Source organism: Colossoma macropomum, unplaced genomic scaffold, assembly GCF_904425465.1.
Source record: "Colossoma macropomum unplaced genomic scaffold, Colossoma_macropomum, whole genome shotgun sequence".
In the NCBI taxonomy this organism is placed as follows: Eukaryota; Metazoa; Chordata; class Actinopteri; order Characiformes; family Serrasalmidae; genus Colossoma; species Colossoma macropomum.
Genome location: NW_023494805.1, coordinates 7544242 through 7568412, shown reverse-complemented (window position 1 = coordinate 7568412; position 24171 = coordinate 7544242). Strand labels below are relative to the sequence as shown.

Sequence of the window (24171 nt, the reverse complement as noted above, 5' to 3'; positions counted from 1 at the left end):
TAAATGCCTAAAGAAATAAATAAACAGTGCATCCAGCAAAATAACTAACTAATGAAATAAAATAACTAATTAACTTACTAACCAACTAAGTAAATAAATAAATAAACAAACAGAGCAGCCTGCAAAATAACTGAAAATCTCACTAACTGACCAACTAACCAATTAATGATATAAGACTAGCTAATTAACTAATTAAATTACTAACTAACTCGTAAAATAAATGAATAAACAGAGCATCCTGCAAAATAATTCTGACTCTCTTGCTCACTCACTATCAAACTATCTAACTAACTCACTAACTAGCTGACTCACTCTCTCACTCACTATCAAACTAACTAACTAACCCACTAACTAGTTAACTCACTCTTACTCACTCACTCACTATCAAACTAACTAACTAACTAACCCACTAACTAGCTAACTCACTCTCTTACTCACTCACTATCAAACTAACTCAGTAACTAACTAAATAGCTTACTCACTCTCTTACTCACTCACTAACTATCAAACTAACTATCAAACTAACTCACTAACTAACTAACTCACTCTCTTACTCACTCACTAACTATCAAACTAACTATCTAACTAACTCACTAACTAGCTAACTCACTCTCTTACTCACTCACTATCAAACTAACTATCGAACTAACTAACTCACAAACTAGCTAACCCACTCTCTTACTCACTCACTATCAAACTAACTATCTATCTAACTAACTCACTATCTATCTAACTCACTCTCTTACTCACTCACTAACTATCAAACTAACTATCTAACTAACTAACTCACAAACTAGCTAACCCACTCTCTTACTCACTCACTAACTATCAAACTAACTATCTAACTAACTAACTCACTAACTAGCTAACCCACTGTCTTACTCACTCACTAACTATCAAACTAACTATCTAACTAACCCACTAACTAGCTAACTCACTCTCTTACTCACTCACTCACTCACTATCAAACTAACTATCTAACTAACTCACTAACTAACTAACTAGCTAACTCACTCTCTTACTCACTCACTAACTATCAAACTAACTATCTAACTAACTAACTCACTAACTAGCTAACCCACTCTCTTACTCACTCACTATCAAACTAACTATCGAACTAACTAACTAGCTAACTCACTCTCTTACTCACTCACTAACTATCAAACTATCAAACTAACTCACTAACTAACTAACTCACTCTCTTACTCACTCACTAACTATCAAACTATCTAACTAACTAACTCACTAACTAGCTAACCCACTCTCTTACTCACTCACTAACTATCAAACTAACTAACTAACTAACTAACTCACTAACTCACTCTCTTACTCACTCACTATCAAACTAACTATCTAACTAACTAACTCACTAACTAGCTAACCCACTCTCTTACTCACTCACTAACTATCAAACTATCTAACTAACTAACTCACTAACTAGCTAACCCACTCTCTTACTCACTCACTAACTATCAAACTAACTATCGAACTAACTAACTCACTAACTAGCTAACTCACTCTCTGACTCACTCACTATCAAACTAACTATCTAACTAACTCACTAACTAGCTAACTCACTCTCTGACTCACTCACTAACTATCTAACTAACTAACTAACTATCTAACTAACTAACTCACTAACTAGCTGACTCACTCTCTTACTCACTCACTATCAAACTATCTAATTAACTAACTCACTAACTAGCTAACTCACTAACTAGCTGACTCACTCTCTGACTCACTCACTAACTATCTAACTAACTCACTAACTATCAAACTAACTAACTCACTAACTAGCTGACTCACTCTCTTACTCACTCACTAACTATCAAACTATCTAACTAACTAACTCACTAACTAGCTAACTCACTAACTAGCTAACTCACTCTCTGACTCACTCACTAACTATCTAACTAACTCACTAACTATCAAACTAACTAACTCACTAACTAGCTGACTCACTCTCTTACTCACTCACTAACTATCAAACTATCTAACTAACTAACTCACTAACTAGCTAACTCACTCTCTGACTCACTCAGTAACTATCTAACTAACTAACTAACTATCTAACTAACTAACTCACTAACTAGCTGACTCACTCTCTTACTCACTCACTAACTATCAAACTATCAAACTAACTAACTCACTAACTAGCTAACTCACTCTCTAACTCACTCACTAACTATCAAACTATCTAACTAACTAACTCACTAACTCACTAACTAACTAACTCATTCTGTTACTCACTCTAACACAATAAATAATAAAGTCCTGATATAAACGGTTCACCCTGTAAAAAAAATAAATATATATATATATATTTTTTTTTCAGGCTGAATAAATAAATGAAGCTCCCTAACATCATGTAGCATTGATTTACAGCACGCTAAAAGACTAAATGTTCTGTTGTGGCAGAAAGCCAGTGCTCTGAAAAGCCGCCCTAATTGATTGATTGATTAACCAAGGAGCATGTGCACTAAACAAACATGTTGTGACCTTGCAGCGTTAGAGCTGTCCGTTATTGACCACTGGCTTCACCAACAAGGTTAAAAATGTCCCCCAGTCTTGAAATGAAATGACAGAAGAGCAAGTTGTGCAAAAATTTGACTTTTACGTAAACATCTAAATGAAGCATATAAATGGCACTGATGATCGAGCACTGGTGTCTCAAAGTGTCCACCACTTTCTCTAAACATAACAAAATATAATAAGTATAATTACAACTATAAAGGAATTTGGATAACAGATGCTAACAATAAAAGATGCTACATTTTAACCAAAGATAAATAAGAAAATAGATAATTAATGCACTTAATGTACTTTTAAGAAATGCTAATATAAGGAAAATAATAATGTCAAAGTTTTAAGAGGTTAATGGATCATTCCAGAATAAATGCTTGTAAAAATGATTGAGTCTTAAACTTTGAGCCTTCAGTTATCCTCCTACAGCCAACTTCATAGCAGCTGGTGTGAGGTTGAGGCTTGGAAAGGTCAATTAGAGAGTCATCTAGGATCTGATATTTGGTTCTAAATTTGTACACTCTTTTAAAAAGGATGCCAAAAAGGCGGTGTCGTTCAGAGGCTGGCTCTTTGGAGAAACATGTTCATAAATGTGAATTAAGTTTACAGAATCTCTACATAATCAAAAGAAGAACCGTTAAATGAGACCCGTTATGTTATGTGAAAGTTCTTAGAACTTTAAAAGATCTTTCACACTCTCAAATCTCTTTACCATACTTGGTTCTTTAGGGTACCAAACATGATTCTTCTATGGCAGTTCTTAACCGTCTTTCGCACACTTGATGACAGCAATGTTAAAAAAATACTTTGTTCACTTTTCTTACATAAAATGAACCTGACTATTAAAATCTACATGAAAAAAAAAACAAAAAACATGCGTGAGTCCTTTGGGGGGGGGTGCGTTGCCTTAAGGCAACATGGTGCAACAATGTAAAGAAGTTATACAGAGCATTATAAGAAACAGAATTTTTTTATCTAAATATTTAAAATGAAACTCGGTTACTAAACAATTTCTTGAATATTAAATACAAAAAATACTAAAATAAAATCTTTTTCATTTTATTTTCAAAGAAAACACAAAACCAAAATGAAACTTAAAGTAAAGTTTCCAAAAAGAGGTTTAAAAATGTCCAACAAGAGGAAGCATGACCAAGTACACATTTTTATTGGTTTATTCAAATTCTTCCCCTCATTATCCTTCATTATTAGCATTCTGCTGTCCTTAATATGTATCATATCACTGTAAAGTGAAGAAAATGGGTTTGTTGCCCTGAGGCAACATTATGCAATAGAGGGCTAAAGAACCCTTTTGGCACTTTTTTTCAAGAGTGTTCTCTTATTACCCTGAGATGCTGGATTAAGTTGGATCATCTGTTTGTTGAACCCAAAAGTACATTAGACTCAATATTACATAACCGTCTGTGTGTGTTTAACAGCTGGTGGCCAACACGGTGCTCTTCACCAGCGTAAACCTGTCTGGTCTTTTCGTGCGGATCCTGACGGAGCGCGCTCAGAGGAAGGCCTTTCTGCAGGCGCGGAACTGCATCGAGGAGCGACTGCGCATGGAGGACGAGAATGAGAAACAGGTAACACCGTCAACCTCAGAGCAGCTTTACTGTCTTATCCTGAAATAAAACAAACTCCGCGATTATAGATTACACATTTACACAATGTGGTAACTTGAACAGACAAGATGTTTTTGGTGTCTAAAATTTGCTTCTTTAGTTTTGCACTAAAACTCTGAGACTAATGCAGCAAACAACTAAAGACAGATTACAGCCTCCAGTCAGCACAGTGCAAACTGCATATCTAAATCATCTAAATCATCTCAGAAAATGGGGAATCGTTAAGTAATTTCACAAAGACTTGCTTATATGGCTTGTTCTAAAGAACTGGTTTAAAGCCTAAGTTGAGAAACATGTTACACACTTTTAACTGACTTGGATTGTGGACTAAAATCCTTTCCTTTGAGTGACCCTGTGCCTTAATTATGTTTATTTTATTAAAATTAGTGAGTGAACATGCCATTTTGTCACTAACAAAACAATCTTAACACTACCGAAACTGTGGCAAATGTTTCAGTAGTGATTGTTTCCTTACTGACCGTTTTAGCTCAGCTCAATCACTGAGATGTAAACAGAGTCATTCAGAGTGGTTTGGTTTGAAATGATTCATTGTAGAGACTCAGATTTCTTTATAGTGGTGGTGATAGGAACCAGGGGTCACCATGACTACAACACAGATATAGCCATTTTATGTACTATCAAAACTACCAGTGAAACTATATGTGTCTTCTGAGTTTTATATGTAATGCTGATGATGATAAAATAGTGATAAATCTGAACAAAATAAGTTTTTTGAGGACTAGTTTGTCTCACAACACCCTGCATGTACCTCTCAACCATGAATGGATTTAAAAAATACATTTTAGTCCAAAGCCTCATCTCAAAACTATAATAACAGTCTCGGACATCAGTCGGCATATTCATAACTATTTCATGTAATAATGTCCATGATGGACCTCTTAGAGACATTAAACTCTTCAGACGTCTGGTTCCTATCACTACCACTGTGAACCATTCTGACTTAAACAGAGCATTCCACATCAAACTGCTTTAAATGACTCTGTTTACATCTTAACCATTTAATTATGCAAACAATTTTTTAATCCATTGGAATTCCCTTCCAGTGGTGGTACACTAAAATGAATCTGATTCAGTTGCATCAGTTTTAAAATGTTAGAGTTTATAATTAATTACAATAATATAATATTATTATTATATATTATCAAATATAAAAATAAAATGTAAAAACCTTTGTGTTTTGTGTTTATTGTTCATATTGTTCATCGCTCATACCAATTCAGATCAAACTGATGTAACATGAGATGTTTATCTCTTCTTTCTCTCCCTTTTATCTGTGCTTTAATGAGATTTTCACCTTTCTCTTTCCAACACATTACAAAAAATGCAACACCTTCACACGCACACACTTGTAGGAGCGGCTGCTGATGAGCCTGTTGCCCAGGAACGTGGCGATGGAGATGAAGGAAGACTTCCTGAAGCCTCCTGAAAGGATCTTCCACAAAATTTACATCCAGCGCCATGACAACGTCAGGTAGGCCGCTCCGCCATTTCTGCCTTTGAGCTTTGCTGTGACCTCGTTCAGGAAGGTCATGGGAAGTCCTCAGAAGAGATTTATCGAGCTTCTGCAGGAGCTTTTTGTCAAAGCTGCCAGCGAGCGTCTTCCTAGATAGATCATGGCGCTGTTTTTCTCAAATACTTACTGTATCTGTTGAAATGTCAGCAGAGTTTTCACAGCAGGCACACCAACCTGGTCAAAGTGGTTCATTCATATACAAACTTAAGGCATATACAAACTTTATCTAATCACAAAATATTTTAATGAATGATGACATATTTTCAGTTTGTTAAACTCGTTCCTTGGTTCGTTGTTTTGAATAAATTTGACATACTGATATATTGATCTCTGAAACATTAACAAGAAAGTTGGTCCCACTTTATATTAAGTGTCTCTAATATCTGTGTGGTTACACATGAATAACATATGCAACAACAGTGTAACTATTGATGATTTAGTCAGTGTTACAAATGGATTACAGAAGTACAACCTATGTAATTACACATGTGTATCAACTTCAATTTTGCCTCATGTAATTACACAAGTGTATCTTTTTGATACACTACAGATCAGAAGTCTTTTCCAGCAGTAAAAAGAAGTAACATTACATTTACCTTTTACATAATTACTGTGGAATAACTGTGTTGTAACAAGGTAACCTAATCAATCACATTGAATAATGCCATTCAGTAATTACACTGTAGCTACATAACAACTGCACAGGAACTTTCCTGTAGTGTTAAAGTTACACTGTTCCAGTCTGATTACAAATGTAATTACATTTATGTTACTACCCTTGTGTAATTACATGAGAGAGAATAGGCTGTTACAACTATTAAGAGACACTTGTGTAATTACATGAGGCAAAACTGAAGTTGATACGCCTGAGTAATTACATAAGCTGTACTACTGTAATCCATCTGTAACAGAGCAGAGACTAAATCATTAGTAGTTACATTGTTGTTGCATATGTTGTTCACATGTAACTACACAGTTATTAGACACACTTAATAGAAAGTGGGACCAGATAGTTTAGCACTGCCAGTGTGAGCTTACATTTCTTCAGCTGCACTGAAATTTGCTTTTGAATCGAGGAGCTTTGAGTGCTTTGAGGTATTTATAGACAATTAGGTGCAAAAAAATGTAGTTTTGGAAATCTTAGATGGTTCGAGGATTGAACAGCTGAGAAAACCGAGGTGGAGAATGATTCAGCCTGCATGGAGCCATTTGGAAGAGTTTGACATCTGACTGTTTGCACTTATAACACAATGTATCTGGAGGAGATTTGACAAATGTTGCAGTGAGATTTATCAAAGCTGCATTAGAAGCTCTGTTTTACCACCTACCAGGTGCAGATGTTCACAGTAGGAGTCTTCACAGGTATGAAATTGAAGCTCGAACTCGACCTGCACTCATGACTTTGAGACCTAGTGCGACCCGGCTCGACTGGTGCTGCTAAATTTGAAACCCGGCCCCGACCTGAACCCACCTGCACACACTAACAGAGATGGATTATCACAGACACGAGTTTACAGAGCTTCGCTGTGTTACTAAGGGCTTGAGCTGACCGCCAGAAAATGTCATCTTGGGATAAACTGGTATTTCAGAAATCTGTAATACACTAACAGTATTTATCATCAGCATGTTTTGTGGAATTGTTGATCAGACCTGTCAGAGAACATCACACATCCTCCTCTGATCAACTGTTAGCCCCTCTGCGCTAAAGGTCCTGTGACTGATGTACTGTTTTTAATTTTCATTACCGCTTTAGCTATAGACTATGACATCACTAGAGTAGTCATATTTCTTCAAATAAAAAATATCACTCGTTAGAAAACGAACCCGAGGCTGACTCAACCTTGAAGTTGTACGTGACAAATTGCTCCAGCCCAGCTCGAAACCTGATATTGTGTCAAGTTGGGTGGCAGACCTTTAATTCATAGTTGAGAGATGAATGGACTAGCAGTGCTGTAGGCCTGATTCTACTGTCCATAAATGGTCAGAGTGTGTAGAATTACACCTACAGAGTGCCTTTGGTACCAACACAGTGGACAGTGTAGAGCAGGGGTCCTCAAGTACATGCACATAGTCATAGTAGGGCTTCAGGAAATTCGAATTTGAATTAAATTACATTTGTAGGGCTCCCCGAGTGGTGCACCCATCAAAACATTTTCTGTACTAAAGAACCTTTGAAGAAACATCATTTTTAAGAGTGTAGCTGGCTGTATTAGCCTTAACTGATAGTTAGGGGTAAATAAAAGCAACATGCCGTTAAACCAGCCAGCTTATTTTACACCATCTGTATTTTCTTGGTATCAAACTAACAATGTAGGCTCATAAACATTAGCATTTCAGTGATTATGCTTGAAAACACCTGGAAAATGCTCATGGAAGACCACTACAGTGGTCAAAATGTGATGTTATTATAGTCTATTTAAGACCATATTAAGCAATGATAAACAGCTCTTTGCTAAAACTGCTGTGCAGACCACTGGTTTAGTGTTTTTGTGCTCTAACCACCCTGATTCACTGCATTTGCGGAATATCAGCCCATTCCTGAGTTGAATCAAGTGTCTCAGAAGTCAAACGTAATATGTGAGTTATGGTTGTAGTTCTCTCAAGTGGAGCTTTGATGATTGTGGGAATCGTGGTCTTATTTAGAAGTGTCCACACCTCTGCTCGCACATGAACCAGCTGCAATACAAGGTGCAGCTAGTGCTATAAAATATTTCACAGCAAACAATATCATGGCTTTCAGTTCATTTAAACCAATTGAAAAGTTAAGTGACCCTTATTAGTCCCACAACGGGGAAATTTCACCTCTGCATTTTAACCCATCCATGCAGTGAAACACCACATACACACTAGTGAACACACACACTAGGGGGCAGTGAGCACACTTTCTCAGAGTGGTGGGCAGCCCTATCCACAGCGCCCGGGGGTTAGGTGTCTTGATCAAGGGCACTTCAGTCACATACTGTTGGCTCAGGGGATCGTTCACAAGGCTGGTTCCCTAACCTCAAGCCCATGACTGCCCCCTAAAAAAATATACATTACCTGCTCTGTTTCCAACCTGGGCTGGTTCACCCCTCCTTAGGTGACCTGGTGGTCCCGAGCTCCCTCAGCAAAGGGCCAGCATATCTTTTTGTATTCTTTTTGTTTGCCAGATCTTGGAGTCAGTTTCTTGGCTTGCAGTTTATTTAAACCAATCGAATAAGATGGTCAGCATATCTTCTAGTGCTTCTTTTTATCCCATTGTTTCCTCTAGTTTAGTTGAGGTCAGTTTCACCTGCTAGCTAATTCTCCCCCTCTCAAATAATACTACCAAGCTGTGAGGCTGAAGGCTTCCTCTTAGACACAAGAAGCACCACTACATCTTTCCAAACTGGTGCTGATGCAATGTCATTGGACAGCTCAGCACGCTTGGAGGAGAACACTAACAGCCAATTGTGTTACATCAGCAATGTTGGCTGGCATCATGTGGTGGGGGGAGAGGGAGTGCAATGTATTACCCAGTGAGAGAGTGAGGGCTGTTAAGCTGTCTCGGCACAGATGGCTGTAACATCACTGGGAATCAAACTTGCGATCTCCCAATGATTGGGCCAATGCTTTCTTGCACCACTCGGGAATCCATCTTCTAATATTCTGATGGCATGAAAATGGACTGAATGTAGCCTCAAATACATTCAGTCCATCAATGTACATCTGTGCAAATAGTGCCAATCATCTTATTTTGACCCAAATTGTGATCAGAAACAACAATCCCACCATGATCCAGCATGAATATGTATGAAATGTAATGTAATTTAGTGGAGGCACAGCTGTGTTGCTTTCCACTGTGCAGTACTTTAAACAGATTTTGGTCATTGTAATGCAATCATAACAGTCAAAACAGTGAACACATGACTACTTTTCTACAGAATATGTGCCAAAATGAGAAGCAAAACTTCTATTACACTGTTTTTATGTCTCTTGACCTCTTTATTGTAAACGTCCCTCATTCAATTGTAACCAAAACAGTGAAATGCAAAGCACACATGAGATTGTGTTTAAACACTAACATGAGGAAAATGTGCCGAAATGAAAAGTTAAAAGATCCATTTCATTGATTTATCGTTAAGTACTACACAGTGAAAAGCAGTACAGCTGTGACTTTATTACATTTCATGTTGGATTGTATTCAATTCTAACACAAATTCTGCATTTCGGTTATAAAATGCAAAAATGTTTTTCAGTAAGGAAGTCAAGCGACATGAAAACAATATAATAGAGGGTTTGTTTTTCATTTTGGAAAGTTTTCTGTTTATCACTATGTATGGAAAGGTAACGTCATATGTCATGTGTTCATTGCACTTCAGATTTTTCACTGTAGTGACTGCTTAAAGCTTTTGAAAAGTTTGGATGGTCACTAAATCATTCATACAGGGAGCAGCGAAATACTAAAAACTAGACACCAACAATTATAACCAATGGTTTATTCACAATGTAAAGTGTTTTGGCAACAACAATGCATTATGACATGGGAAAAATAGCATAAGCCATTAAATAATAAACTTCTAATTATTTATAGTCTTTTTATGTATAAAATTACTAAGAAAAGCTATTTGATCAGTGAGATTTGGTCACCAGTTTTCATGAGGTGTTCTGAGTATGCATTTTATTATAAGTTAATTCTGTATGCTATGCAGCTTTCTCAGTTCTTATGGACTCTACAACTCTGTTCATCATCAAAATGTTCTTAATTTAACTTGTACAGCTTCCTTGCTTGAAACCTAAAGAATATAATCATATTAGAATTATTTTATATTATTATTATTATTAATTTATTATATATATATATATATATATATATATATATATATATGCAATGTAATTGTTTTTACATGATCAAAATCAGATTTTGAACACTACTGAATAACATATACATAACAGTATGTGCCAGCGTATGCCGGAGGCTGCATTCATTTTCATTTAATGACCTTAGTTCATGTCAAGCGCACATGCATACATGCACACACACAAGCTTCTGCTGCTATTAAGTGTCCAGAATAGCGAAAGAAAATCAGGGCTATATTTAGCTCGCTAGACGAGTTGCTTATTTTCAGTGTTTATGAAGGAAATAAGACTCGTAAGATCTCTTCTGTAGAAGGGCAGCTTTACAGCTTCTGTGGAGTAAACCGTGGCTCTTTCAGTAGATGAATAGTGGTAAAACTAGTGTTAGTGTGGTAGTAGACCATGTGATCAGCTACAGTTTAAAGCTGGAGAAATGGGCTGGAGATGCATCACACATCTTCAGATTCATAGTCATGTTTTTAGACAGCTCTCTAGATAAAGTGTCAATAATCAATAATGGATCTAAACACTCAGTGTAGCATCATTGTACAAACTGCATGGCTACATCATCACATGCATCACAAACTGTGTTGAGTAAATCTTAAACAGACTTGGTTTCAGACACTGTTGGACAGGCATGGCAAACTGGGGACCTTCCGGGCAAAATTGCTGTGGATATCAGCATTTATCCTAATCTACCACTCTGAATTCAGTTCATGAAGGCCTTGCTGATTAGCTGATGAGTTGAATCAGGTGTGTTTAATGAGGCAGTGAGCTGAAGTCTGCAGTGTTTTGGCCTGTGAGGACTGGAGCCTGACACATGCTGTAGGACGTACTATAAACATAAACAAGTATATATTACAAACAACAAAAAACAGTAATATCAGTTTTACTGAGGCCCGTATTTTGTTCGTATGTCATACAGTGTGGGAAACCACATGAACAAGTGTATTTGAAATTACTGAACTCTTACCATATGTTTACATTAGGAGGCCACTCTTGTTGTCACAAGTGGGCTTGTACACTGTCAACTTTTGACAAGAAAATATAAAAATATGTACTATATATATTGCCATTTTGTTTAAAATATGAACCGCTGTTTTAAGTTTACAAGTTTGAGTTTCTCTTCCATTTTTTTGTATGGGAATGTTGGGAATAGGAACGAAATGCAAGTAGGAACAAAAAGCTCCGAGAGCTGAGGCTGGGAACCTCAGACTCCTGTGTCTATGACTAGTCTGAGGATTTTGTTTGAGCCAATCAGCTAGATTGTAGCTTCACTACATCACAATCCTTTTGCATAAAGTTGAGAACTCTTATTGTCGCTTGTCGCTCCTCTGCTGTATCGCTTACTGCTTGTCGCTAAATTGGGACTACAAATTGCACCTCCCACAGGAAATGACTGGATCCCTGTCGCTCTGCAAGTGTGAACGTACAGTTAGTCTTGAAAGCCAGATTTCTGCCTGGCAGCTGAGAGTGGAGTGCTTTACTCCACATAACATGGCCAAGAACTGCTAACTTTGACAGGAATAGGCCGTTTGACTGACATGACAAGCAACCAATCACAGCCAGCTGTTTTGGCATGGCATGTAGGGGAAGGTGAATATACAATGAATATATCTTGCTTAGAAAGGCTTGTTTACTCGTCACAACATCCGGTGTAGGTGTTCACTATTGCAGACTAACTGGAAAAACAAAACTTTGTTTTCCGCCTGAATGATAAAGCTCCTTGCACACTGATAACCAATCAGAACACAGCTGACAAAATCCCGATAGCTGTGTCCAGCTTTGTGTGCAAAAGGTAATTTGGAGTTTCTGTTTCCATGTGGGCCTGAGGTTGAGACTACTGAACTCTCCAGGGTAACACTAAATAGTCACTGTAACACTTTAATGTAAGTCAGATTTTTAAAACTACAAACCAGTTACATAGGCCTTTCATGGCAGCTGACATAAACCTACATAAACATTTATAAAGGCTCATTCCAGTGAGCGTCAGTTTCATAAGGGCTGCATTTGTCAACTTCACTTAGGTGTCATAACACTTTCTTGGGTGAAATGATGGCACATTCTGAGAGCTGACTTTGAAGCTTGGTGTATTTTTATGTCAAACACATAACAGTGATTATGTTACACAACTAGACAAGTGAGGCTACAAAATCAAACACAGGTGAGCACTTCTAAAAGGATGCTTTGACACTGTGTGGTAACACTGAAATGTAAATCTACTGTTTTGTAGTTCTATTTTAAAGGTTTTGATTCTGATACTCTGTTATGACACAGTTATATATATATTCTCTGGTCCTTTAGTGAAGCGAGCATCAGTAATATGCTTATAAGATTTTAGGAAGTCCCTTGGCAGTGCCATTATACTGTAATGACAGATTATGTATATTTTCTCTGACCTTAAAGTGAGTATCATTAATGTGCTTATAAGATTTTAGAAGGCCCTACGGCAATGCCATGACACTGTAATGACAGAGTTATGCATATATTATGTATATTTTCTCTTATGCAGCCTTTATGACAACTGCTGCTTAGTGAAATATTACTTTGTTAATGCTTATCGCTGCTGTCGGAAGAAAACCTCGTCTTTGTCTTTTTTCAGTTTTTTGACATATTTTGAAAATATTTGTTGCTCTTTACATTGTTTGTAAATTTCATGATGAATGGACCAAAATAAGTGGCCCAAAATGACTTGGAAAAAATTCTGGTTCCATTGACTTACATTAAAAGTAAAGCATGTTTTTTTCCTTCTCCTTTAAAGTTACCATTTTGGAGATATGAGATTTTCTTCCAATAACAGCGTTATGTAGGTTTTCATCAGCTGTCATTAAAGACTTGTGTTGGGTAGCCTTATGAGAATGCTCTACAGTTAAGTGATACCATAGTGGCTATTTTTGTTATTTTATCTTCTGCATTTCAACATGATTTCTCGGTGCTGTTGTTGCATTCATTTAATATATAAACAACCATTTTAACCCCTTATAATCTCAGGTTTATTGCATACTTATTATTCAGTAACTACAAGGACTCCAATGCCAACTGATTGGGCTGTTCTTAGGTTATAGAAGTGTGTAATAAACTTTGAGCCCTGGCCATTTAAGGGGCTAAACAAGAAAACACATGAATATGAAGGCCGCACGCTTTATTGTTACTTTGATTAAACAAATCAATAATAAGCTCTTATCAATCTAAGCTGCACTCTGACTGAGTGTGCATGCTTGGAAAAACACAAAAACAAAAACAAAAACAAGGTGTATCCAACAGTAAAGTAGGCCTCATGCATATTTTATACAGTGATAGGAAATATGGCAGCACACAGAAAGGTTCTACATTCTGAAATTGATTGAATAATTTTACTGTTGCCAACGGCGACATGTACACAGCATAACTGCTCTGGCAGCAGATTTAAAAACAACATCCTTTTGGGGTTACTGGGTTCATGTGATTACTGATTTGACAGTGTTTGAGGCAAGTGTGTGAGGATTTAGAGATGCAGTTTGAATGATGCTAACTGCTGTGTAGAAGCTTTCATTACTTATTAGCCTTAAAGCTATAGGAACAAATTTCAGACAACAAACATATCTTGGTTTATCGGCAACATCTGGGGAAAGGAGCCGAACTGTGTATTTGGAACACACACCACGACTATAACATTGTTACAGTAACTTTATAATGAGAAAGCACATGTTCTGCTGCTTTTTGCAGACCTCCCACAGGCAGTAATAATCCACCCTGCACAAAGAGATTTGTGATAAGCCATTAGAAGTAAGTCCTTCCACTCTTTTCCAGTGCATGCATTTCTCAGGTCAGGGAGAAATGGGTCAGTCAGCCAGGGTAGCTAGTTTTTAATGCTTCTTAAGAGTGGTGCTTCATATCAGTGACACTGTGCATCCCTTACAGTGCAAAACCTGTGCATGGACTTCTTCAGTAAGTAGCTGATAAACTGCATTATTCTTTCTGTACAATAGTGAATGGTGCTTTTATATATAGTGTTGGGTGCTAGTAAGTAACTGGGAACAGACCACACATACAACAGTTCAAGATAGTAACAGGGCCCAATGAAAGGGTTGTTTTCATTAATAGTAGGGAAAAAGCAGGGATTTGGAGTAGGTGGGGTTACTGAGAACGTCTGGCAGAGTATAGCCTTTCTCTCTACTGAACTTTTAGCGACGGCCTGGAGGATTTAGAGAGTAGTCTTCCTGAGGATCGGGGGTAGTGGGGGCTGCTCCTTTGTGGTCACCTTCAGGTAGTTGTCTGTGCAGGATAGCTACAGATAAAACAGAAAGCCAAGAAAAGAAAAAGCAGCCGTCGGTCACTCTGCATGGGGGAGTTTAGCAACTCACCCTTCTGTGGGAGCGACGGCGTTTATAAGGCCGCTGCCTGTCCTCGAGTGAGTGCTAGCAATTGTGACGGATCAAAGGCAAACAGCCATGCATGATTCTGCAGTTCCACCGTGTAGCCATGTGGTTTGGGGTTGTCCACAACACAGGTGCTGAAAGGTGTCATCTTTAGCACCTCGGGAAGCACCAGGATGTGCTTACGTCTTGGTTCCATCCCAGTTTGCTGTCGCTGTTGTCGGAACAAAACCTTGTATCTCAATTTTTGTCATTTTTCAGTTTCTGACATAATTTGAAAATGCCTGTTGTCCTTTACATTCTGTGTAAAGTTCTATATATAATCTAGTTTAACTAGATTTCTGGGTTCACTGAAGATGGACACTTGTTCAATTTCAATGTGAAATGTTGAGGAAACATTTCGAGTTGGCTGAACTTTTCATTTCTGAGTGAATAAAGCGGGTTGTGTGGACATATCAAACACAAAGCTATGAAGTTTCATTTCCATCCCAGCATGTGCTCCTCTAGTACTTTCATCAGCACAGTTTGTTCATTTTTCATGCAAGAACTTTTTTTTTCCCACAGTAAAAGAGTGAAAACTCAGAAAAGGGTCCTCCAGTGAAGATAAACGACATTGAACTTCACTATGCTAATGTAAAATGTTCTAGATGTGAATGAAGTACTGCATTTTAGATGATCCCATTTTTTCATTTACAGCAGAGAGAGAGAGAGAGAGCGAGTGAGAGAGAGATACTCATGTTTGTTGTAAAGGCGCAGTATGTTTTTGTTTTGTATGTTATATGAACTACTCCACCGAGTTAGTTTGAACTGCAATCCTACAGTGAAAAATTAATAGAATAAATAGAAATTGTGCACTAAAATTAGCAAAGGTCGTTTTTTAAGTAAAGGAAAACTATTTTTCCATTAGAGAATCAACAAAACGTAGTAACTGGGGATGTTTAAACTTTTGCATACAACTGCATGCTGTCCTGTACATACAGTACATGCTGTTCAAATGTTTGCAATCACTTCCTGTTTTAATATTTTTTATTTCCTATTAAATAATAACTTACACAATGTGGAATTAAATATTGCAAACTATTAAAAAGCTTATTTTTAGATGTTTTATTCAAACATTTTAAAATTCTATGAATAAAAAGTGAATAAAATGGGAAAAAAAAGTTATTTTCTGTTTATGTAAAGGTTTTGTTATGTTTTCTGCTTTGAAATTTACTTCTGGAATAATGTAAATGTTGGTATTAATTATTATAACTTGAATCTCAAAGTTGTTCAGCTTTTTTCAGTGATTTCAGAATCGCCTGCAGCTCTGTTCATCACTGTGGACACATCTAACATTTCTTTTTTCTTTAGAGCTCCCATGAGCCCTGCTAATACTGGTTACCTGAAACCTTTAATGGTTTACACAACGAGCATATCAATGTTGTCGGGTGAAAACCTCATATCTCCATTTTTGATGTTTTTCAGTTTTTGACATAATGTGAAAATGCCTGTTGTCCTGTACCTTTTGGCCCAAAATGACTTGGAAAAAAATCTGGTTCCATTGACTTCCATTAAAAGTAAAGTAGGTTTTTTCCTTCTCCTGTAAAGTTACCATTTTGGAGATACAATGTTTTCTTTTGACAACAGTGATATAAGAATCCCATTATACATTTATCTACAACCAACTTAGTTTTAAACTGTTGAAAACACTGAATCCACTTTTGAACCACAATGTAAACATGGCAGGTTTATTGGTTTAATGGCAAAACATTACATTTCTTACTTTCTCATCTGTTACGTTTCTTAGTTTCTCTTCCATAGTCATTACTGAGTTTTCCTTCCCAGCTATCTGTGCTCCTATAAGTGCTTCTGTCTTTATCTCCTCCTCTCATCTCTTCTTTCCCCTAAACCTTATCCTGAATAAAGCCCGCTGCTGGCCCCCAGCTCACTCCCCAGCCTCGCGATGGAGACCCATAAACCCACAAAGAGCTCGTTCATAAATAAAAGATCTCTCGATTCGCTGAATCTTTGGTTTGCAACAGAAAGTCCAGCTCCATCCGCTGAGGCTCCCCACCAGCTGCCTAAACCCTCCTTCTATCCCTCCTCCTGATCACTTTATCTCTCTCTCCATCTCTCTTTCTCTTCCGCTGTGTCTCTATTCTCTTATCTCTCTTGTTCTCTCGCTTGTCTCTCTCTCTTCTCCTCTCCTTCAACCCTCTGTCCTGTGGCAGCGAGAGCAGGGGGGACGAGGAGCAGTCTTGGCTTCGGCCTGCCCTCTAAGCTTCTGAAGAGGATTTGCTGCAATGGAGACTAAAGGCTCTTGCGTAATGCCTTGTGTGCGCGTTGGTTAAATATGGACACTGGGCCTGGAGCCCTGCGGGCCTACAAGCCTCTTCCTCTGAGCCCAGAGCAGGGAGGTGTCCATTATAGTGAGGACTAGGGATATCTAGAGTATTTTCAGCTTTGCTTGACCTTGAATTTTAGCCTTGAATTAGAGCACTTTTTGGAGGTACATAGAACCGTTTTCCAAAAGGGTCTATGTGGAACTATATACAACACATTCTCTATGAATCTGAAGAACCATTTTACCGATTGTTATTTTTTAAGCATGAAGTGGTTTTAAAGATAATTCATGGTTCTAAAAGGAACCTTTACCTTTACTAAAGAACCCCAGAAGAACCATCTTTTTTAAGATGTGTAGAGTATGCAAGCATTGTTAAAGTTTCAAAACATGCCATTCACTACTCCAGGCAATGTGGTCGATATATGAAAATTAAGCTGCAAGTCTGCAAATAAGCCTATTTTGGAATTGAGTTGTGTGGGGTCCCCCACAGCAGGGTCCAAAAGTCAACTGGTGAAAATCCTTCTATTTTGCATTCTTTGCTCATCTAAAGGTTCTTCGAGTGTTCATGGTTCTATATAGAACCATTTTCTGTACTAAAGAACCCATGAAGCACCTTCTTTTTTAAGAGGGTACATAATCATGATCACGTTTGTTAGGTTTTGTGAAGCTAAACTTCATCAAGAACAAGTTAAATGTGTTTTATGAAACAGAACCCAGGTTAGGCGTGTAGTGTAAGTTACCATGGCGATGTAGCCCAGGAAAAAGCTGATCCCTCATCATTAGATCGAGCTAAGCCTAAAGTTAGCTGGCTAAGCAAGAAATCCTGCTTTATGAGTGATATTCTTTACATGACACCACAAAGGTCACAAAGAAAGAAAAAGGTTCTACCTCTGTCAGTCCCTGATAGGTCAGAAGCTCAGCCCTGACTGGTCCAAGAGCCATTTATGTTCAGAAATCCCGAACTTACCCGGCCTAATGTTCTCCCCAAATAGTCAATCAAACATGCATGAAACATAACGAAGAGACGAGTGGCTCAAAGAAGGAAACAGAACTTCTACTACACTCGTAAAAATGATGGTTCTTCATGGGTTCTTTAGTAAAGATGATGGTTCTATATAAAACCATGAACACTCAAAGAACCACTTGCATGATGAAATGGTTCCTCAGACCGATGGAGAATGTGTTTTAGATGGTTCTATACAGAACCTTTTTGAAAAGGGTCGCTATAGCACCAACAAGGGTTCTTCTATTGTTTCGATGTCAAGCTTCACACTTAAAAAAGATGATTCTTCAAGGGTTCTTTAGTAAAGAAAATGCTTCTTTATAAAACCATGGACACCCTTGCATGATTAAAGGGTTCTTTGCATCATGAAAGGGTTCCTCAGACTGAGGGAGTGTATGGTTCTATATAAAGCCTTTTCAAAAGGGTCTATATTAGCACCCAAAAAGGGTTCTACTACTGTTACAAGCTTGACATCATAGCAATAGAAAAACTTTTTGGTGTATAGAACCGTTTTCAAAAAGTTTCTATATAGAACCACCTACAGCACATTCTGAAGAACGCTGTCATGATGCAAAGAACGTTTTTATCATGCAAAGGGCTCTTTAAATTCTATATAGAATTTTCTTTACTAAAGAACCCTTAAAGAACCGTCATTTTTAAGTGTGTATATGAAAAGTAGAACATGAAGCATTAATAAAAGTAAATAGCAATGCTGCCACCACTGCACTATAATACTGCTTATTGGAGTAATAATTGCTTTATATTCTGAATATCTATGTAGTGTGATTACTTCTGCTGAAAGGTGATAGTTTACAAGTGATTGATTCCACAAATGGCCAGAGGCATCTATGGGCCTCTGATTGGTCAGGAGCTTCATTGGTCCAAGAGATGTTTATGATCTGAAGCAGGTAAGACGTGTAGCATATGTTGCCATGGTGATGTAGCCTGGTAAAAGTGACCCACCATTCTGAAACAGAAAATCCAGGGTTAGATCGAACTAAGCCTAAAATAGGTTGGCTAAGCAAGAAATCCTGCTGCTGTTTTTCCCCTGTTTGTGTTTTGGATGTCTGCTTTTGCTGCTCCTTTGGAAACCAACCTGTCCAGATCTCCTCATTTAACCTGCGTTCCTCTCTCCTCCTTTATCCTGACACTGAGAAAACTTTCATCAGTGCATCACGTTGATATTGCTGTACTGAAAGGTAAAGTGGCCTGTGAGCTGCTCATGTTCAACCCACTCTTTAACACAGAGCTGATCGAGCATTATGATTCAAGGCTAATTATTGAAGCCGTTATCCAGGTCAGAGAGGTTTGCTCAACATCTCATTTACATTCCAGTAGGTCTAGCAAAATAGAGGAAAAGGCAGATATCAGCTTTCATTTAGCATTATGCTAATGGCATCATGTTAATTGGGGGCATAATAGCTTTCAAATTTTGCTAGCAATTTAGTCAAATTGTCTTTTAATTCTTATTAATATTGTTAGCGTTTTCATCAGTTAGAATGGAATTTATGTATTAGAATGAAAATGTGTTCTAATTACATTATAATACATTTATATGCACTATGAATATATTAGTCATTTTGAAGTGCCTCAAATTAGCATTGTTAATATTTTGTTGAGACTATTTCTTATTATTAGCACTGGTGGGTTTTCTGTGGCATTCTGGCCTAAAAGTAGCATTTAATATGTTATTTTTCATGTTATGTAGAATTCTGTAGTGCATCATTGCATCTCTCAGCCTCACTGGTTTGACAGAATTCACAATTTTGTGTCTGTTTTGCATTTTTGTCCTTACTACAATACCCATCATCATCATCATCATCATCATCTTTAACCACTTAGTCCAGATATGGTCACAGTAGCAGTTGGGAGAGCAGAAAATCCCAGACGACCCTGTCCCCCGCAACTTCCTCCAGCTCATTCCGGGGGACCCCGAGCCGCTCCCAGGCCAACTTGGAGATATAATCCCTCCAGCGGGTCCTACGACGACCCCAGGGTCTCATCCCAGTAGGCCGTGTCTGGTAAACCCCCACTGGGAGGTGTCCAGGGGGCATCCTGATCAGATATCCTAATCACCTTAACTGGCTTCTCTCAATGCGGAGGAGTAGAAGCTCTACTCTGAGCTCCTCCCAGATGACAGAGCTCCTCACCCTTTCAAGTGGAGTGTAGCCCGCCACCCTGTGAAGAAAGCTAATTTCCGCCACTTGTATTCGCGATCTCATTCTTTCAGTCATTACCCAGAGTTCATGACCACAAGTGAGGGTTGGGATGACCGGTAAACAGAGAGCTTTGCCTTATAGCTCAGGTCCCTTTTCACCACTACAGTCCGGTACAGTGACCGCATTACTGCTGCTGCCTGTCCCAGCCTGCGGCCGATTTCACGATCCCCTCTTCCCATCACTCGTGAACAAGACCCAGAAATACTTAAACTCCTCCCCCTGGGGCAGATCTTCTCCTCTTACCGCATGCATTGCAGCATGCATTGCTCAAAAACATCATACAACCATTGGGAATCCTCTCATGGTGATAAAGAAATACACCGATGTAGAGGCTAATAACGTAGACATGAAATGTATATGTATATATACATAATCTACATTTTTGGCATCCTTCCACATTAGCCAGCAGGTGAAAAAGAGCCCACCTCATTTATGCGCCCGAAAGTGCTTGTAGTTTTTAAAAAGGTTCTCCCACCTTCAAAATACATCTACATTTACGGCATTTGCTTTTGTCCAGAGCGACTTACAATTTGACCACTTTTTACACAGGTAGGCGAAGGAAGTGTTGGGAGTCTTGCCCAAGGACTCTTATTGGTATAGCATAGATTGCTTGCCCAGGTGGGAAATTGAACCCCAGTCTACAACTCAGAAGGCAGAAGCATTACCCACTACACTATACCAACCACCTTATCATCAGAAGGGGGTTGTATCCAGTCTGTAAACCACAAAACTCCCTCTAGAGCAGGGGTATTTAATTAAAAGTCCAGTTAGAGAAAATTTCCTCAAGCAAAAGTCCGGAACATCATAATGTCCAACTTGCATTATGATTCAGTGCCATATACTGTTTACTGAAATAGCCTAGTAGGTATATCAACATCTTATACAGTCAACAACTGAATGTCAGATCAAATAAAGTACAGTTCAGTCATATTTCAACAACATTTATTATCAGTTTTCTCTTTTTGGAGCACAACATGAGAAACAACATTTCTCCTCTGACTCACTTTCTTCTCACCTGTTTCTCACCTTGTCCCCCTGTGTGTGCATCACTCACTCGAGTCTCAGTGCTCATCGTAATGCACAGATCTGATTGGCTGAGTAGCGCCACGTGTGATATTTACAACACATGAGATTGGTCTGTGAGTTTCCCGGGCCGCTAAAGCTACCGTAAAGGCTAGAAACGTTATGCCAATTAAAATAGGACCACCCAGTCGAAATTAAATAACTCTCCATAGTTTTTCGGTTATAGGTCCGGGTAGGTCAGCGTCTGGGTCTGGACTCGGACCGCGGTCCACCTATTAGTGACCTCTTCTCTAGAGGCTAATTTAGCACCACTGTAGGAGACCAGTAGGCATGTTTACAACAGATGTAGCAACGGTTACATTTTTCTTTTTGTCCCTTTAAGTACTCCTGCAGCCACAGAATGCTAAGAACACCCATAATTCCTTGGCCTGTTGGATAAGCTTGCGAGGTTCAGTGGACAACCTTGGGTCAGAGCACCTCCATCATCTCGTTTCTGTTCTCCCCTGCAGTAAAAGCTCAGTCCATGATTACAGCCATCTGTCTTAGCATACAAACCAATGCCAACAGTAATTGAAAAGTGGAGGAGGGAAAAAAATGTTAATTTACTAAAAATAAATCAGAGACAAAAAAAAATTGGCTAAAAATGAACTTGGAACATAAACAGGCTGCAAATTGAAATGCCAGCGAGGCCATAATTTCCCTCGATAAGGGCATCGGCTGCCTAAATGAGTAATGTAATGTTTTTGTAACATTATATTATACACAATTTTTATGAAGGGATATTTTTTCACCTGGCAACTCGGACACATCCATCACTGTGTGGAATGGGCATTCAGCACAGGAGAAGGAGAGAGAGAGTTACAGAATAGAAGGTACTTCAGTCAACAAAATTTAAGTCCAAAAATAAATCCAGTAATTATGCAAACTCGCCTCTTCTAAATGTGCTCTACATACTCTGTGTACTTTAGTCTCTGTTCTTAATCTGATAACACCTTTAACCTTTCATTCACTTACCAAGTTATTCATGCATTTTGCTTAATTCATGATGACAAAACTTCTACATTCGGTCCAGTGTATGAATATAGCCTATTTAGTTTAATGATAACACTTTCTTTGAAGGCTACCTGTATAAGGACATCATAACATATGTGTAAGCATTGAATAACATATTTATAAAGCAATGCTTGAGTATTTATGAACAGCTTATGTCAGCAATCGCAAGATATCGCAAGATGGAAGTGAATGACACTGAACTGACATAAGGGTTGTACCTTAACTCATGTAGAACTACATAGAACTGATATGAACTTCTAAACTAGGCCTAAGATCCATTAATTGGGAATGACGCTCATGATAGTATTGGATGGAACAAATGTCCATCACCATCACCACCACAGAGAACATGCTTCTGCACATTTTATTATACAATTATTGTTTATTTTCTGGATTTAGTATGTGGGGATAAAAAATAAAACATTACAGCATATTTTATATTTTTAGTTTCCAATATGATCAGCAAATAAAAAGATATTGTGCACTAAAATGTGAGGAGAAAAGCCATATTTAGGTTTCTTCATTGTAGAGGATGTTTGGACAGCCCACTGTAGATATGTCTTAGATGCTTACCATCCATTTAAATTCACTTATCTATTAAATTCACCTTGATCTAACTCTAACCCTTACCTTCATCTTAAACCAAAACGTAAATTAAACCCTAACTCTCGTACTGCCCTGACCATGACCCTACCACCTTTGAGACTGATGTGTTAACTTCTCTTCACTTATAAATTCAACAAAACATTTTATTTTGACTGGAGAGTGTTTAAACACTGGCAGTAGAATGGGCCGAACTGAGCTCAATGAAAGGATACCACCTTTGCCACAAGTCAGTTTGTGAAATTTCTGCCCTGCTAGATCTGCCCTGGTCAACTGTAAGTGCTACTATTATGAATTAGAAGCAACTAGGAGCAACAACAGCTCAGATGCTCCTCTGTTGCATCATTTCACTACAGAGTACCAAACTGCCTAAGAAAGAAACATCAACTTCATGAGGTTCATGAAATGGGTTTCCATGGCTGAACAGCTGCATGCAAGCCAATGATCACTATGCACAATGCCAAGTGTCGGCTGGAGTGGTGTAAAGCTCATCACCACTGGACTCTGGAGCAGTGAAAAACATATTCTGTGGGATGATGAATCACACTTCACTATCAGACAGTCTGATGGATGAATCTGGATTTGGCAGATCACAGGAGAATGCTACCTTTGCAAAGTGCCAACAGTAAAGTTTGGTGGAGGAGGGATAATGGGCTGGGGCTGTTTTTCAGGGTTTGGGCCCTTTAGTTACAGTGTAATGTTAATGCTACAGCATCCAAAGACATTTTAGAGAATTATAGCTTCCAACTTTGTGGCAGCAGTTTTGGGGTAGACCCTTTCCTGACCCAGGAATCCATTACTGTGCCCCTGTGCCCAAAGTGAGCTAAATAAAGACATGGCTTGACATGGCTTTGGTAAGAAGGAACTCCAGTGGCCTACAGAGAGCCCTGACCTCAACCCCATTGAACACCTTCAGAATGAATTGGAACATCGATTGCGAGCCAGGCCTTCTCACCCAACATCAGAAATGATCTTTTTATTAAAAGGGCACAAATTCCCACAGACACACTCCAAAATCTTGTGGAAAGCTTTCTAGAAGAGTGGAGGCTGTTATATGGTTTTTGAAATGGGATGTCCAAGAGGCTCATGTTGGTG

At 38.3% G+C, this 24171-nt stretch overlaps 1 protein-coding gene across 1 annotated transcript in view; it reads left to right on the top strand.

Annotated features, from left to right (window-relative positions):
* The window catches only part of adcy1b (adenylate cyclase 1b), a 123705-nt gene that overhangs the window by 18298 nt on the left and 81236 nt on the right, over positions 1–24171 (top strand). Inside the window, 2 exon segments of the mRNA XM_036597570.1 lie at positions 3960–4109; positions 5522–5640. Of these exon segments, the coding sequence (XP_036453463.1) occupies positions 3960–4109; positions 5522–5640 (269 nt within the window).